This window comes from Ambystoma mexicanum, chromosome 7q, assembly GCF_040938575.1.
Source record: "Ambystoma mexicanum isolate Mex_15411 chromosome 7q, UKY_AmexF1_1, whole genome shotgun sequence".
Classification (NCBI taxonomy): domain Eukaryota; kingdom Metazoa; phylum Chordata; class Amphibia; order Caudata; family Ambystomatidae; genus Ambystoma; species Ambystoma mexicanum.
Genome location: NC_090941.1, coordinates 1,121,422,407 through 1,121,438,648, shown reverse-complemented (window position 1 = coordinate 1,121,438,648; position 16,242 = coordinate 1,121,422,407). Strand labels below are relative to the sequence as shown.

At 44.6% G+C, this 16,242-nt stretch overlaps 1 protein-coding gene across 1 annotated transcript in view; it reads left to right on the top strand.

Annotated features, from left to right (window-relative positions):
- LOC138528682 (nicotinamide N-methyltransferase-like) overlaps positions 1-15,330 on the top strand; it is a 150,422-nt gene extending 135,092 nt beyond the window's left edge. Inside the window, exon 3 of the mRNA XM_069640539.1 lies at positions 14,514-15,330. Coding sequence (XP_069496640.1) covers positions 14,514-14,952 — 439 coding nt within the window. The 3' untranslated portion in view covers positions 14,953-15,330. The remainder of the gene's footprint in view (positions 1-14,513) is intronic.
- The last annotated feature ends 912 nt before the right edge of the window (positions 15,331-16,242 follow it).

Below are 16,242 nucleotides of genomic sequence, written 5' to 3'. Positions count from 1 at the left end.
TCTATCCTTTGTATGTTGATTGTATGATGACTCTGTGATGTGTGCTTCTCTGCTTTTTCCAGGGTCTCGATCCAATCATAGATTTTTAATTTTTTCTTGATTTTTTCTGGGATGCGTTCTATCTCCCATTCTGAACATCCGATTTTTTCTGAGTGCTCTAATAGGTTTTTGTTCCATTTTGTCATCATGTTGTTTTTTTGGTTCGTCATTTCTTGGTAGATGGTGTCCAGAGTAGTAGGCCGTGGAGTTCTTAGAATTTTTCCCAGGAACAGGAGTCCGTTTCTGACTACTACCGATTCCAGCGATTGAAGACATAGTTCTCTTTGGATTACTGCTGTTGGAGTTGAATTGGGTAGTCGTAAGACTTTGCGCCAGAACGCGCCTTCCAATTTTTTCCACAGTGTAGGAGGAAGATGGGGCATTGCTTCAGCCCCATAAGTTAGTGCTGGAGTGACTTTTGCTTTGAAAAATTTTAGTGCTGGAAGGATGGTGAATTTTCCAAATTTCCTTTCCAAGAGTGTTGCTTGTGCAGCCAATGTTTTCATCTTTGAGATAAGATGTTCTTGCATCGATAGTTCTATTTGGCTGCGAGATATTTTCACTCCTAAGTATGTGAAGGTTTTCACTGTCTCCAGCTGCTCTGAGTTGGCAAACCATTGTGGTCTTTTAGTTGGCCTGGATGATTTTTCTAAGATCATAATTTTAGTTTTTGCAGTGTTCAGATCCAAATCATTCCTCTTCAAATAGCTTACAAGACTGTCTAGTTGACGCTGCAGTCCGATTGGTGTTTGATCCAACAGAAGGATATCATCCGCATAGAGCAGTCTTGTCACTTTCGACTCTCCTATTTTTGGAGGGAAGGAGCGTGTGTCGATTCCTGCATCCATTATGTCAGCCATGTACGCCTTATAGAGGGCTGGAGCTAGAGGGCATCCTTGTTTGACTCCTCTTGCTGTTCGTATACTTTCTGAAAGTAGGCCAGCTTCGTTCAGGCGAACTCTGATTGAGGTGTTACTATACAGCGCTTTGATAGGGTTGAGGAGTGAGGTTGGGCATCTTTGTTTTTCCACCATAGTTTTCTCCTATTTACACGGTCGAAGGCTTGTACCAGGTCGATCGATGCTATGAAGATTGTTGGATAGCCCTCGAAGACTTTGGCCTTCAGAATGCTGATCATCATGATGTTGACCGTGGTACCTAGATTTTTTTCAAAGCCTGTTTGCAGTGGATCTGCTGTTTTTGCCATTTTCTGCCAGTCTTGGAGTTTCTCTAGCACCAGGGATCCGAAGAGTTTGCCCAGCACGTCCAATAGGGCGATATGTCTGTAATTACCTGGATCATCCTTCAGCCCCTTTTTGTAAATTGGAACAATGTTAGCTGTTTGCCATGTAGCCGGAATGGATTGTGTTGTCCTACATCTTTTAAAGATTTCAGTAATTAACGGGGTCCAAGTTTCCATCTCTTGTTTGAGGTGTAAGTTTGTGATTCCATCCGGACCTGGTGCACGGGAGTTATTTAATTTACTGATTTTCTTTCGAATCTCTTCCTCCGTACATGCCATCCATTTACTTTTTGCGGGTTTTGGTGGTCTTTTTTCCGATGGCTCTGGTTCTTCAAATAAATTTGTAAAGTGTTTTAGCCATCTGTCTTCTGGGACATTGTTAGTGCTTGTTTTTGTTGGACCTGATAGTAGAGTCCAGAAGTCGTTCGAATTTCTTTTGCAGACTGCTCTAAGCATGGTCTCTGCGTCTTCTTGGTACAAGTTTCTTCGGAATGTTTGAAGCCACCATTTGTACTTTCTTTTTTGTTTGTTTGCGAAGTCTAAGTTTAACTGTGTGGGGTATTTTTTGGCTTTCCTTAATGATTTTCGTAACTCAGATTTCTTTAAGCGAATTTCGTCGTTGTATTTATGTCGATGGTTTTTTTCTGTTTTCCTTACATGCCTAGAATGTAGGTAAGGGATGAGCAGCGGGCAGTAGTCCAGATTTTTCAATGTGTTATTGTTGTCTCCTATCTCTTTTCGTTTGTAGGTCTCTGTGATCGAGGCTATTCCCTCTTTTGTGATTCGTAGTCGGTTTCCTTGGGCGTTTATGGTCATTTTGGTTGACATGTTAAATTGCGGTGGTTTGTTGGCATACCATGTCGCTTTGAGTAAGTTGTGGTCACTCCGGGTGGATACTACTATCTCAAAGCTTTTGATTTGTTGGTATAAATCCCTGGATACAAATATGTAGTCGATGGTACTTGCGTTTCCTTCCCCCTTCCAGGTTGGAATTCTCGGTCTAGTTGTTTCCAGGGAATTTAGGTTGTACAGGTCGCGGGATTCCATCAGCTCCGCCCATGCGAGTCCTCTTGCTGTTGATTTTGAGCAGGTGTTTATTTTATTTCCTAAAGTTTTTGCATCATCTACCGTTGGGCAAGTCGAGTTTAGGTCTCCACATATTAAAATGTGGTCCACCTCGAATGTTGTTGTAGCCAAAGTTAATATTTTTTCTATCTCATTTAAGAAAGCGGATGTATGAATTATGGCCGGGTTCCAATAGATGTTCAGCAGCAGGATAAGATCTTTGTTCTTTTTGCTCGTTGCGTTTTCTTCTTTTGCCCATTCTAGGATAATCGCTTGGATTAGTGTGTCTGATACCAGGTTGTGGGCTATTCGAAGCGATCCGCCCGTACGGACGGCTGTTAAAAGGCCCGATGTTGGGCGACCTTTTTCACCTTTCTGGGCAGGAGACAGTTGGATCTCGTAACCATCCATGCTGGGCGGCAACTGCAGCCAAGTTTCTTGTAGGCTTAGTAGGTCGAATCCGCCTAAGTTTATCTCACCAGGTTTGTCAGGTGGATGTGGCCTCTAGTATTCCATGATCCGATAGTGATTGTTTGCTCTTCATTGCACAGAGCATTTGCCATCTTTGTTTGGTCCCTTTCTTTACCCGAAGGGAAGCCCTTTGACTGCTATTTTCCAGTATAGCGTGTTAGTGCCTGAGGGAGCCATGTCTATCTTTTTGAGCTTTTTTCTGCTAGATCTAATCGATTCTGGGTTGAGGTTGTTTCTCTCATAGTGTTTTTTTCTATTCCTGTACCCTCCTGCGGCCTGATTGGGCCATTTATTTTTCTGGTTTTGGTTTTTTCTGTGTCCTCGTCATCGTCGTTGCGGTGTCTTTTAATGTGGTGATCTTCTCTTGATTTTTCTTTTCTTGTTTCTTTTGTAATTTCTGTCGCACTTGAACCCTTAAGTTTGCTAGTTGTTTCTCTCTCTACTTTTTTCGTGTGTTCATAATTCCTCGGGCTTGAGAGGTATTTTCTTTTTTCTTTCAGGTTATACTTTCTGTTCGGAGTATTCTTTATCCAGTCATTGGTTTCACTTGTTTTGTCTTCATAGCTGTGCTTTTGTTTTGTTTTGTTCGTTTTTTGGATCTTTTGTCCTTTCTCTTCTAGAGTCGTTTCTCGCAGGAGGTAACCCCGATTCGAAAATTCTTTTGTCATCTGAAGCATGAGTTTTTTTACAGTTTGGGACATAATATGTAGGAAGATGCTGTCTGTCCCACCCTTATGCGCAAATTCTACTATGTTTATGTCTATACTTTTGATTTGATCTCCATTTGTGAATTTGTCCAGGAGCTTCAGCAAGGTTCTTCTATTCAGGATGGTTTTTTCTTCTGAGCTGGATCTTTTTTCAAGTTTTAATGTTCGGGTCGAGTTACTTTTGCGAGTAAATATCGCTGAATTTCTAGTTCGGTTTTGCTGTAAAGACTGGTCCGAGGGTCTTTGGTTAGACCTGTTTCTATTTTCTGAAGATTTATCTCTTCTTCTATTGTTGTACGTCTCGATAACTGGGCTTCTTCGTGTTCTTATCTCGCTTGCCTTGTCCTTCTGTCCTATGGGGGTCAAGTAAGTTTGTTGATGTTGTCTATCACTTCTTTTTGCTTTTTCTTCTTGTCTCTCATTTTCGAACATTCTTTTGCTGGACTTTGGGTGAGCTTCCTCGTTAGATCTTTGTCTGTAATCATATTTGTTTAGCTTTCTTTTTGATAGACGGAACAGCGTTTTTCTTTCTGGGGAGATCCGATCTTTTTTGTGTTCTGAGTCCTCTAAATTTTCTCTTTTTTGTTCTGCATTTCTCATTTGTCTTTTATATTGGTTTTCCCTTCAGTTTTCTGCTGATGGTTCATTTTCCGCAAATGATACCTTCCTTTTTTTTGCCATAGAGCGAGGTATTTCAGACTCAGAATTTTCGATTGAGTAAGTGCTGATGTTAGATATATCAATCGTACTCTCATCTAGCTCCTGATTGAGATCTCCTTTTTGGTTTATCTGAGTATTGCTGTTTTCTTTCATGGATGATTTTTTGTCTGTAACTGTTATCCATTTTGTCATTAGTTCATTTGTTTTAGTTGTTTTTTCCGTTTTCTTCTGGGCCTGTTGTATGTTGGAATTTTCCAGTTCTTGTGGAATTTTAGAGTGATCGGCTTTCCTTTCACTTTTTGTCAGTGACTCAGTTTCGTTCAGCTGATCTCTTGGGTTCATATGTTTTTTGATGCTAGTTGGTTCTCGTGTGTCTTTCTTGGGTTTGTCTTTGTTGCACTTTTGTGTTGGTCTCTCAGCATGCTTTTCCAGTGCTTCATGTGGCTTTTTTCCGTTATTGATCTCACTTGTTTCCGTCAGTATGGTTTGAGTGCTGTTGTTCACTGCTTTTTCCTTGAATTGAAACACGACGTTCTTTCCTTGATCTATTTTATCCGTTTGTGTTCCTTGGTTTCTTGTACTAGCCTTCCACGATTCGAGGGCCAAAATGTATCCTTCTAAGTGGGTCAGCTTTGAGTTTACAGATGCTAATATTGAAGTGTGGTCCTTCAAAGTATCGTTGATGGTCTCATATAATTTTCCAAATGGTGTTAGACCAACTGTCACTGCTGACATCACTAGTTGTAAATCCGGCTTTTTTCCAGGTGAATTTTTTTCTTTTATTTTTGTGGTTTCTTGTCCCGGTTTAGTTTTGTTTGGGGTCGAATAGAGTGGACGCAAAGCCTCCACCGAGGAATCTTCTTTTCTTTGCTGGCAAATAGGTTTCAGATCTGGATTCAATTCTCTGCGCCGAACCATGTTTTTGTAATTTAGTATGGCCTCTGCCAGCTGTATTTCTTCTTGACTTCTTTCACGAATGGTGTTTGGTTTCTGTATATTCTCATGGATCGTTTTTGCCTCAATTGTTGTCGTTTCTTGATTTGGTTTTCTAGTTTCTTCAGTTGCAAAGTTTTCTTTTGAAGATTCTTCTGTCAGTGTGACTATCTTCTTGTTGTTTATACATTGAGTGTTTAGGTTATATCTCGGTTTCTGATTGTTCTTATTTTCTTTAGATGACGCTTTGATTTCCAAGATACTTTCTTGTTCCTTGTTTTGAGTCATTTTCTTTGCTCTTATACAAGTTTCAGTGTCTGATTTTGATTTTTCTGGTTTATCTTGAAGGGTCTCATTTTGGCCAAAGTGCCATCGTAATTGGGGTGTCGAAGTTCCTATTACCAGGGAATGCGTTGCTGGTATTTGTTTGAGTGGAATTCTTTGAGGGGGGGATTCCCTCCAATATTTCCATATCAGAAAGTTCAAATCGATTCGTAGTGGGAGTTTTCCCTAACTTCTCAAAGAATCTTCCGATCGGGTTGTTGGTCTGTGGCGTCATTTTACCTTGTTTTTTTTTATGTGGTTTCAGTGCGGATTTGGAGATTGGAGTTGATGAAAAAGTAACGTCAGGAATGCTGACTTCTGTTTTTTGTAAGTTTCTATTATTTTCGAATTCTTTGGTTTTTAGTTCCTGAGTATTTTCTTTACCCATGTTGTCCTTCTGGTCGACATGTGAGAGGTTCAAATCCTTTTGGGACGGGATCTTGTTACTTGGGTCCATGGCTGGGTATGTTTGTAGTTTGACCCAGTTATGTTCTCTCAAGATGTTAGTGTCGTCTGGTTCTGGACCATCTTGATCTGTCAGGTATGATATGGTTCCGTTTATTGAACAGTTTTCTCTCCAATCGGTTATATTCAATTCAGGGCTTGAGAGATCTGCCCTGGCTGTTACTGGGTGTGTCTCTGTTTGAGTCAGCCTTTCAAGAATAGGAGGACACGTGTTGCTCTCTTTTTGCTTCTTGAAAGAGGTATAGTCTAAGTTTTTTAGACTTTCTTCTGTGAGGAAGGTCTGTTGTAATGATTTAGCTGTGTTCAAGGTATTACGTTTATTTTGTTTTGGGTTAACCGAGGTCCGGCTGTGTTTTTCGCCGGTCTCTGTCTCATGGTTCTTTATGGTGATAGATACAGAGTTCGTTGTCTGTGGAACTCTGACGGGCCCGACCGGTGTTTCCTCTTTTTCCTCCTCCGTCTTGTCTCGTCGTGCCTCTTCTTGGTCCACAGATGGACGCGAGCCCGGGAACTGTGCGGATTTCTCCTCTTGCGTTAGACTTCTTTCACTAACCGACGCCTCCCCTGGTTTTGGATTCGAGCACCCTTTTCCTTCCCTTCCACCAGCTGCCGCCATCCAGGCGGTACTGCAGCCAGATGTGCTCCCTTCTCGGACCCCAGAATGATCGTTGGCACCAGGCGTATCCGACGAGCATGCGTCGTCACAAGTAGGTAGGTTGTATCTGTGTGGGGAATGAAGAGGGGGTATTGGGGTGACAGTATTACTATGGGGTGTGTGATGGTCATTTCAGGCAGGCTTTTTGTTGTTAAGAGGCCACTTCGTAGTATACGTCCTGGTTCATCGGTGATGTTAAATAGGGGGTCTCCTGGGAGCGGGCAGCTATCCTTGCCACTCTGGGTAGCCGTCACTAACTTCTTCATGTTAGTTTGTGGAGTTTTGGATTTTTCTTTTATTAGATTGATCTGACTTTAATTTGAAGATGGATGAATACAGAGTCGATATGCCAGACCACACTCCTTGTTTGGTTTTATACAGCTGAACACTGAAACATTTTTAAGTCATAATCTCCCAGCACTTACCCGCGAACTGCCGGGACCAGCCGGAAACAGCCGAAACAGTCGCGCCCTTTACTCCTGAGCGGGCTTCACACCGCAAGGGTCGCGCTGTTCTGCTTTTATGCAGGAAGACTTCCTGGAGGTGTGGTCAAAGCAGTCACGTGACAGATGTCACATGGGGATTCACAACAATGAGCCGCTCGCTTCAAACTGCTGCCAGCTCCTGCTGACAGACTCACGCGAGTCGGAGCGGCTTCTTCATGATAAGGTGATGAATTCAGGGTGTCAAAATGCAGCAATAAGCAGTATCCCAGCCGAACAGCCGATACAGTCGCGCCCTTTACTCCTGAGCGGGCTTCACGCCGCAAGGGTCGCTCTGTTCTGCTTTTATGCAGGAGGACTTCCTGGAGGTGTGGTCAAAGCAGTCACGTGACAGATGTCACGTGGGGATTCACAACAATGAGCCGCTCGCTTCAAACTGCTGCCAGCTCCTGCTGACAGACTCACGCGAGTCGGAGCGGCTTCTTCCTGATAAGGTGATGAATTCAGGGTGTCAAAATGCAGCAATAAGCAGGGTCCCAGCCGAACAGCCGAAACAGTCGCGCCCTTTACTCCTGAGCGGGCTTCAAGCCGCAAGGGTCGCGCTGTTCTGCTTTTATGCAGGAGGACTTCCTGGAGGTGTGGTCAAAGCAGTCACGTGACAGATGTCACGTGGGGATTCACAACAATGAGCCGCTCGCTTCAAACTGCTGCCAGCTCCTGCTGACAGACTCACGCGAGTCGGAGCGGCTTCTTCCTGATAAGGTGATGAATTCAGGGTGTCAAAATGCAGCAATAAGCAGGGTCCCAGCCGAACAGCCGAAACAGTCGCGCCCTTTACTCCTGAGCGGGCTTCACGCCGCAAGGGTCGCGCTGTTCTGCTTTTATGCAGGAGGACTTCCTGGAGGTGTGGTCAAAGCAGTCACGTGACAGATTTCACGTGGGGATTCACAACAATGAGCCGCTCGCTTCAAACTGCTGCCAGCTCCTGCTGACAGACTCACGTGAGTCGGAGCGGCTTCTTCCTGATAAGGTGATGAATTCAGGGTGTCAAAATGCAGCAATAAGCAGGGTCCCAGCCGAACAGCCGAAACAGTCGCGCCCTTTACTCCTGAGCGTGCTTCACGCCGCAAGGGTCGCGCTGTTCTGCTTTTATGCAGGAGGACTTCCTGGAGGTGTGGTCAAAGCAGTCACGTGACAGATGTCACGTGGGGATTCACAACAATGAGCCGCTCGCTTCAAACTGCTGCCAGCTCCTGCTGACAGACTCACGCGAGTCGGAGCGGCTTCTTCCTGATAAGGTGATGAATTCAGGGTGTCAAAATGCAGCAATAAGCAGGGTCCCAGCCGAACAGCCGAAACAGTCGCGCCCTTTACTCCTGAGCGGGCTTCACGCCGCAAGGGTCTCGCTGTTCTGCTTTTATGCAGGAGGACTTCCTGGAGGTGTGGTCAAAGCAGTCACGTGACAGATGTCACGTGGGGATTCACAACAATGAGCCGCTCGCTTCAAACTGCTGCCAGCTCCTGCTGACAGACTCACGCGAGTCGGAGCGGTTTCTTCCTGATAAGGTGATGAATTCAGGGTGTCAAAATGCAGCAATAAGCAGGGTCCCAGCCGAACAGCCAAAACAGTCGCGCCCTTTACTCCTGAGCGGGCTTCACGCCGCAAGGGTTGCGCTGTTCTGCTTTTATGCAGGAAGACTTCCTGGAGGTGTGGTCAAAGCAGTCAGGTGACAGATGTCACGTGGGGATTCACAACAATGAGCCGCTCGCTTCAAACTGCTGCCAGCTCCTGCTGACAGACTCACGCGAGTCGGAGCGGCTTCTTCCTGATAAGGTGATGAATTCAGGGTGTCAAAATGCAGCAATAAGCAGGGTCCCTGCCGAACAGCCGAAACAGTCGCGCCCTTTACTCCTGAGCGGGCTTCACGCCGCAAGGGTCGCGCTGTTCTGCTTTTATGCAGGAGGACTTCCTGGAGGTGTGGTCAAAGCAGTCACGTGACAGATGTCACGTGGGGATTCACAACAATGAGCTGCTCGCTTAAAACTGCTGCCAACTCCTGCTGACAGACTCACGCGAGTCGGAGCGGCTTCTTCCTGATAAGGTGATGAATTCAGGGTGTCAAAATGCAGCAATAAGCAGGGTCCCAGCCGAACAGCCGAAACAGTCGCGCCCTTTACTCCTGAGCGGGCTTCACGCCGCAAGGGTCGCGCTGTTCTGCTTTTATGCAGGAGGACTTCCTGGAGGTGTGGTCAAAGCAGTCCCGTGACAGATGTCACGTGGGGATTCACAACAATGAGCCGCTCGCTTCAAACTGCTGCCAGCTCCTGCTGACAGACTCATGCGAGTCGGAGCAGCTTCTTCCTGATAAGGTGATGAATTCAGGGTGTCAAAATGCAGCAATAAGCAGGGTCCCAGCCGAAACAGTTGCGCCCTTTACTCCTGAGCGGGCTTCACAGTATACTGAGCGGGGGTTGCGGGGGAAACCCCTGCAGCCCCCGTAGTATGTAAGTGTGTTCGCATGAGAAAGGTGCAAACTTTTGGTAGTTCGCACCTTTCGCATGCAAACTTTCCAGCCGTGGCAAAATCAGCCGTGGCCGGATCACTTAGAACCGGACTAGGATGGTAAAGAGGAACAGGGATGAGGAAGAAGTAAGGGAGTTGGGGCAGAAGACAACTGAGATGAGCAAGAGGTAGAGGGAATGGACTAAGGAAGAGGGACAGTATAGAAGAAGTGGAAGTAGGAATGGAGCAAGCATAAGAAAAGAGGACTGGGACACGAAAGGGGGACTGGGAAGGGGAAGATGAATGAGGACATAGATGAGAAGGAGGGTCATAGACAAAGAATAGGGATTTGTTTGAGGAAAAAGGAGAGGGACTGGGAAGTGAAAGTGGGAGAGGAAGAAGGAAGAGGGACTTCCACATGTAAGAGAGACCTGGATAACAAAGATGAAGAGAGTCTGGTGCCAGGATTTGAAAGAAGATTGGAATGAGGAGGAACAATATGGACTGTGATGAAAAGGAGGAAGGAGGAGTTTGTATTGGGATGAGCAAAATATGGACTAGGACAAGGAAGAGGGACACGGGTGAGGAAGAAGAAGAGGGCCTGGGACAAAAAACAGGGATTGGGAGAAGGGGGCAAGTCTGCGGAGCAGCAAGAGGGAACTGGAGTGTTGAAGAATGTCTGGACCAATGAAGAGGGAAGGAGAAGAGGGAGAGGAACCTGGTGGAGGAAAAAGGAAGAAGCAAGAGAAAGAGAGACAATTATGATTAAGACAGAATGGGACAAGGAAGAGGAAGGGGGACTGTGATGAGGACAAGGACTGAGAAGAGGGATGGTGATGAGGAAATCAATGAGGGAAAGGGGTGAGATTGAGGCACTGAAAAGAGAATATTAAAAAGGGAATGTGATGAGAAAGAGGAAGAGGAATTGGAACGACGAAGGGGGCGAGGGACTGCCCAATGAATGGGTTGGGTTGAGTAAGTGGGAATATGATGAGGAAACATGAACTCTCTGCTGGTTGTGCCACTTAGAGTGAAGGGGGATAGCTCACAGATTGCACCCTGCTTGTAGCTGATGTCCTGTGCTACCTCAGCTGGGAATGACGAAGGAGAGGTCTGTGAGTCCTGCTTCAGGTTTTGGGAGCCTGTGGGTGTTAGGGAGAATTCTACAGAATGTCTAATTTCCCTTACCTATTGAGTCCCTCAGCAGCTTTTCTGGATTTCTAGCATTTATTTTTTTCACCTGGTAAGAGTGTGAACCTTTTTTTCCCACTCTTACATGTGTTTTGCTGTGTGTTTTACATTATTGTGTTCATAGACTCTGGAGTCTCACCTACTCCATAGGCATCATCTTTTTACTGTGTGTCACACCGCACCTTAAATGCATTGACAGAGGGTTGTCTTTTTCAGAATTACCACTTTAAACTCCATTTTCTGGGACTGACTACTGTCTCCCAAAACATGTAAAGTTGCCATTGACTTTATTAGTCTTTTTAAATCTACAGACCCAGTACAAACTATCTTTCATAGAGTACTGGAAAGGGTTAATAGTTATCCTTTTTGTCTGTTTCTCATGGAACATTATTTCATTCCCCTTTCTTTAAGATTTGGCTGGTGGAAGTGGTATCTACCATTTTTTCCCTACCGCAGACTATGAAAATAGCCTTGGTACTGTTTTAGGCTAAGTTAGTAGCCTTGAACTTTAACTCGCTGGACCCCTTTTAATTTTATTTGGTTCCGGCTGGGTTTATTCGCCATTTCTTTTTGTAAAGGTCTTTCTCGTGTTTTACTCTAAGCGCCAAACCAGGTCTGGTTCCTTCGTTCACCGTCCTTTGGCGGGCTTCTGCACAGAAGCCCTCCTTAGGCGCCTGAGAGTCTAGATAGACAGGATATGAGGTAGGGGTTTTAGGCCCCCTGCACAGGGTCTCCTTGGAGACCCAAGTCACACTCTTGTTTGATTGGCTAGGTGACTGTCCCACCAGGACAGCCACCCTGCTGTGTGATTGACAGCCAGGCTGTGTGAATGGGGGAAAACTGCATAAAAAGCAGGACTCTTGGACTTGGAAGGCAGAGTTGCCACTGGATCGAGAGAGCCAGCGAGAAGCTGAAGGAAGACGACTGCTGCATCTACTGGACATCCTGGTGAAGCCCTGCTGCAGGTCCGAATCGCCTGAACTTCGTCGACAGAGGAGATCTGGAAGAAGTCTTCTTCCCTTGAGCCTGGTGGGACCAGCCAGCTCACAAAGCCATGGACCTCCCTCTTCAATCTGGTCAAATTTGCTGTGCCACAGTGAACCGGATAGCCCGCTTGAGAGAGGCCCTTTGTGCTTTTAAGGAGTGCACCTTTTATTTGTCGCTTTGCTCCGCTGCTGGTTTCTTCCCTGAGCAGTGCAGGACCCTCCAGTCTTCCTCCTTCGTGTCAGTCTGACAGTCGCTTCAGGAACCGTGAGCCTGCAGGAGCTGCCAGGAACTACCGCTGCAGCTACAGCATTCTTCTTCATCTAAGGTACTGTTCAAATCCGGTCGTTCGTTCCGTCAGACCCCGGTGAAAGTGTTTTAAATCTTCCGCCTCTCCGAAGGCCGAAGGCTTGACCAACTTCGTTTCGAACTCTTGGCAAAGGCTTAACCGCGAACTACATTGAACTGTGTGATCCTCTGCAAAGACTCTGAACCATTAACATTGGCCCAGGCCTATTGATTTGAATCGTAGTTGTAGTAAACCTTTTCTAGATTGCACTGCTTACTTACTTGTTGGTACTGCTTGATTTTGAATAACCTTGTCTTTCCCTCCCTTTTTAAATTGCTGGAGTGCCATTTTGCTCACACTTCATTTTGAGCTTGTCCAGAATTGATTGGGTGCGGGGTAGTGTATTAAGATTGTGATTTTCTGCTGCTTTATATTAGTGAACTGTTTCCTAATTGATGGTGTAAATAAATGTATATTCTTTTACTCAGAAACCTTGAGTCAGTGTTTGTTTGAACAATAGTAATTGCTGTCCTTTGTGTAACTTCTGATACTGCTCACTTTACTCTTGAGATAAGTCTGGCTGCGCAGCCATTGCTACCACTTTACTGTGTAGTAGAGGCTTGTACCAAAGGTGAATTTGTACTGTCATTTGGAGTCTTAATTGTGTGTGGTGTTCCCAAAGGGTACTGCATATGATTCTGCCTAACAGTGGGTATCAGAGGAAGCCTCCCAACAGCAACATGATGGGGCTTTGGGTGCTTCCTCCAAACACCAGAACTTCGAGTAATGGCGTGCCCACAGGTTCTCCTGACTGCGTAAGCTGCTGCTCAATATGGCAGTTTGTGTTGAAGTCCCTGCAATAGAAAAGTGATATTTAGGCCTCAATGGGTCTTATTATTAGTTTGGTGGTATCTCTGCAGTAAATCTGCAGTGATACCACCAAACGGTATTACCATTACGAACACTTTATCAGCAGTATTAGTCCCCATTAATGTTGGCTGTATTACCGCCGGTGGTAGTACTGCTCAATTTGCCGATATGGGGTGGTAAGGTGGTACAATTACCTCCAGCTTCTTGCTGGAGGTTTTTTCTCCACCTTACTCCCAGACCTGTAGTTGGGCTATGTGGTAATGCTGTGGTAACGGTATTACTGCTGCATTTTTACTGCACTGCGCAACTCGCAAGCCTGTGTCTAATACATGTACACATTTATGTGTGCTGGTGTCTAGACCATGCATATGTTGAACCAGTGCACACAGATGCACATTAGAGTTTCCAGGGCACTAAGGGCAAGACATTCCAGGAACCGCAAGTGAATATCAGGTCCCTGTTGATTTCTGTCAGTGTGATCGCTGGAAGGAGTCTGCAAGGCACAAGCTGCATTAGTTTGGAACTAGTGGAGCTACACAGGACTCCCTAGATTACAAGTGGAACAACCCGGTTATAGGTCAAAAGTTTGAATCAAAAGGTTCGAATTACAATTGGTTCGAATCAAAAGGACAGAAAACAAAAGGTTCAAAAAAAAAATATTTACATTTTTTTGTTTTGTTGGGGGGGTCCCCCCAACCCCTGTTTTTGTGGTAAAAAACACTTTTTTTACCTACACGGAAACCCAAAAAAAATATATAATAAAAAAAAAATGGTTTTCGATCCTATTGACTCTCACCTTTTGCATTCAAACCTTTTGTAATCGATCCTTTAACTGGACACCGAACAACCCAAGGTGGAGCCTGTATAAAGGACCATTACCCCTCTAAATATCCAGTCCCCCTTCTACTGTCTATCTTGTGTATTGTCTAATGCCAGGTCTGTGTATCTTTTGTGGCCCATCACATAGTCAGCCATTATGATTCCCTCTATTGCAAGGCACATGCTGCAGGATTTCTCCAAAGACTTTGGTTACTTTTACTGTTGTTCCCTGAAAAAAACATATGTTCTATCCTTAAAAAACATCTAACAATGCACACACAAGTGAAACAGTGTTCTGGCATATCATATACACAAAGAAGTTGGGCAGGCACAGGATATTGTTATTGGTCAATTAAGAATTTGGTGGTATGTGGGTGGTAAATCTGCTCAGATACCACCAAACTGTATTACTGTTATCGTCACCTGTTCTGGCGGTATTACTGCTGGATTACTAGTGCCGGCAACAGTTGTAAATCCCCATTCCATGATTTGCCGGCATTGCCGGCACTGGTAATACCTGTCCTAGTAGTACGGATGATGTTTGCCGGTGAGTCACCTGACTTACCTCCAGTTCTTAGCTGGAGGTAAATCAGGTGCCCCACCGGCAAACTTGTACTTTGCTGGTGCAGTAATGTGCTGGTAAATAAAATTACCGGCACATTATTACTGCACCAGCAAAGTCATAATGATATTTCAAAGTCTTTACTAATGCAGATGCATCCCAGAGAGCTCTACTTGTAAGATGAGAAGAAGAGATACCCCTTCTTAGAAGAAGCTGATTTTACTGCATGTTAAGTAAATATTGACTCGTCTACATATCTGGCAAATTATATATTGCATTTGTTTCCACAGAGAAATAGGGATTGAGAAAGAAGAAAGCATGAGAGGAAAGATTAAAATGCTTATAAAATGTGAAGCCAATGAAGATCATCCAGTAGCGCCGAAGCTTCCGACTCAAGTTGACTGCATCCTCTCAACAACGTTCCTGGAATTTATGTGCACAGATGTGGATGGCTTCCGCAAGGCTCTGAAAGATATGTCATCGCTGGTGAAAATAGGTGGACACCTTATGTTGGTGCTAGCCCTGGGATGCACGTTCATGATGTGCGGCACATACAAGTTGCCTGTCTTATGCCTAGACGAGGAATGTGTGAAAGCAGCTTTGACCGACGTAGGCTGTGTAATTAAAGAATCAAAAAATAATAAGAGAGTTAATCAAACCAAATATTCTCATATAGATTATGATAGTGTGTTCTGCTTTGTTGCATGTAAGGAAAAGAATGTGCAATAACCACATACTTTGGCCATGTAAAAGACAAGTTGTAACACCTGCATGTTGATTCCTCAGTGTTCTCTGGTCATGTCGCCATGTCCATATCGCTTCAGGATTGTTACTCACATGTCGCTGTGTCCATATCCTTCAGGATTGTTACTCACAGGTTGCCATGTCCATATCGCGTTAGGATTGTTACTCACATGTCACCATGTCCATATTCTTCTGGATTGTTACTCAACACTGATTGTTTGATTGCAGATATTTGCATATTGATTTTTTAGAAATCGATTTAAAACATTGCAAAGGGTTCGCTTTCGATGTATAACTCATAGTGCCCTTAAAAGACAAACTATAATAAAACTCTTCCCAATATGAGATCATATAATGACTGCATGTCATGATGTTTTCAATTATTTTTGTGAACATTTTGGTACTCATTTTGCACTGAACGCATTGTTAAATATGATCATAAAAGCAAAGCATATTTCTTTTATGTTCCCACTTTTCGGTCCTTGCCTTATCAAGCTTTCTCTAAGAGACATGCCCAGTGGTGTTATTTTGTAAGTATTTCTCACGTGGTTCATGGCCACCAGTTGGGATGGGGCAGGCATGATCAGTGGTGTGTCCAGAAGCTGTATTTAGGAGGGTGGGGGCCCGTACAGTTCCTGATCACATTAACAAGCAAAGATATGTATTATAGTGCAGCATCCACCACTCTATAGTTAAGGTGTCTGTCTAGTGCCATAGGAAAATAGAAAACTGATTTGCTAATAACTTTTGACTTGCAGGACGGATTTAGCTGATATTTTGCGAACAGAAAATGTGTGAATTATACGTTTTTTTGTTTTTTTTAAAGGTCTTCCACAACCTCACATGCACTCAACATGTGCTCCCCTTCTTTTTTCCAGGTCCCCTCACTCTCGGCAATACGTTGTTTCCCTAACTAATCCTCTCCCATTACCCGTTATCACTCATCGCTTTGTCTGACGCAAACCCAATCCTGAGCGTGTCTTGCAGCATTGCCGCTGTAATCTCGTGAGATTCCCACAGTCTTCCAATGACAAACCAAACGTTTTCTACCTGTAACTTGCTCCCCAACCCACCCCCAAATCCAAACTTCACATGGTGTTTTCTTTCCAACACCCAACCTCTAGCGCGATGTGATTGCTATTGCAATTGCTATTGGTATTTATAGAGTGCCTACGGTCAGCCCATGTAAGTGCTGAGGTTCAAAACAGTCAGTGTTCCAATAGGAGTGAACCTGTGTACCCACAGGACCCTTTAAGATAACGTAGCAGTACTTGG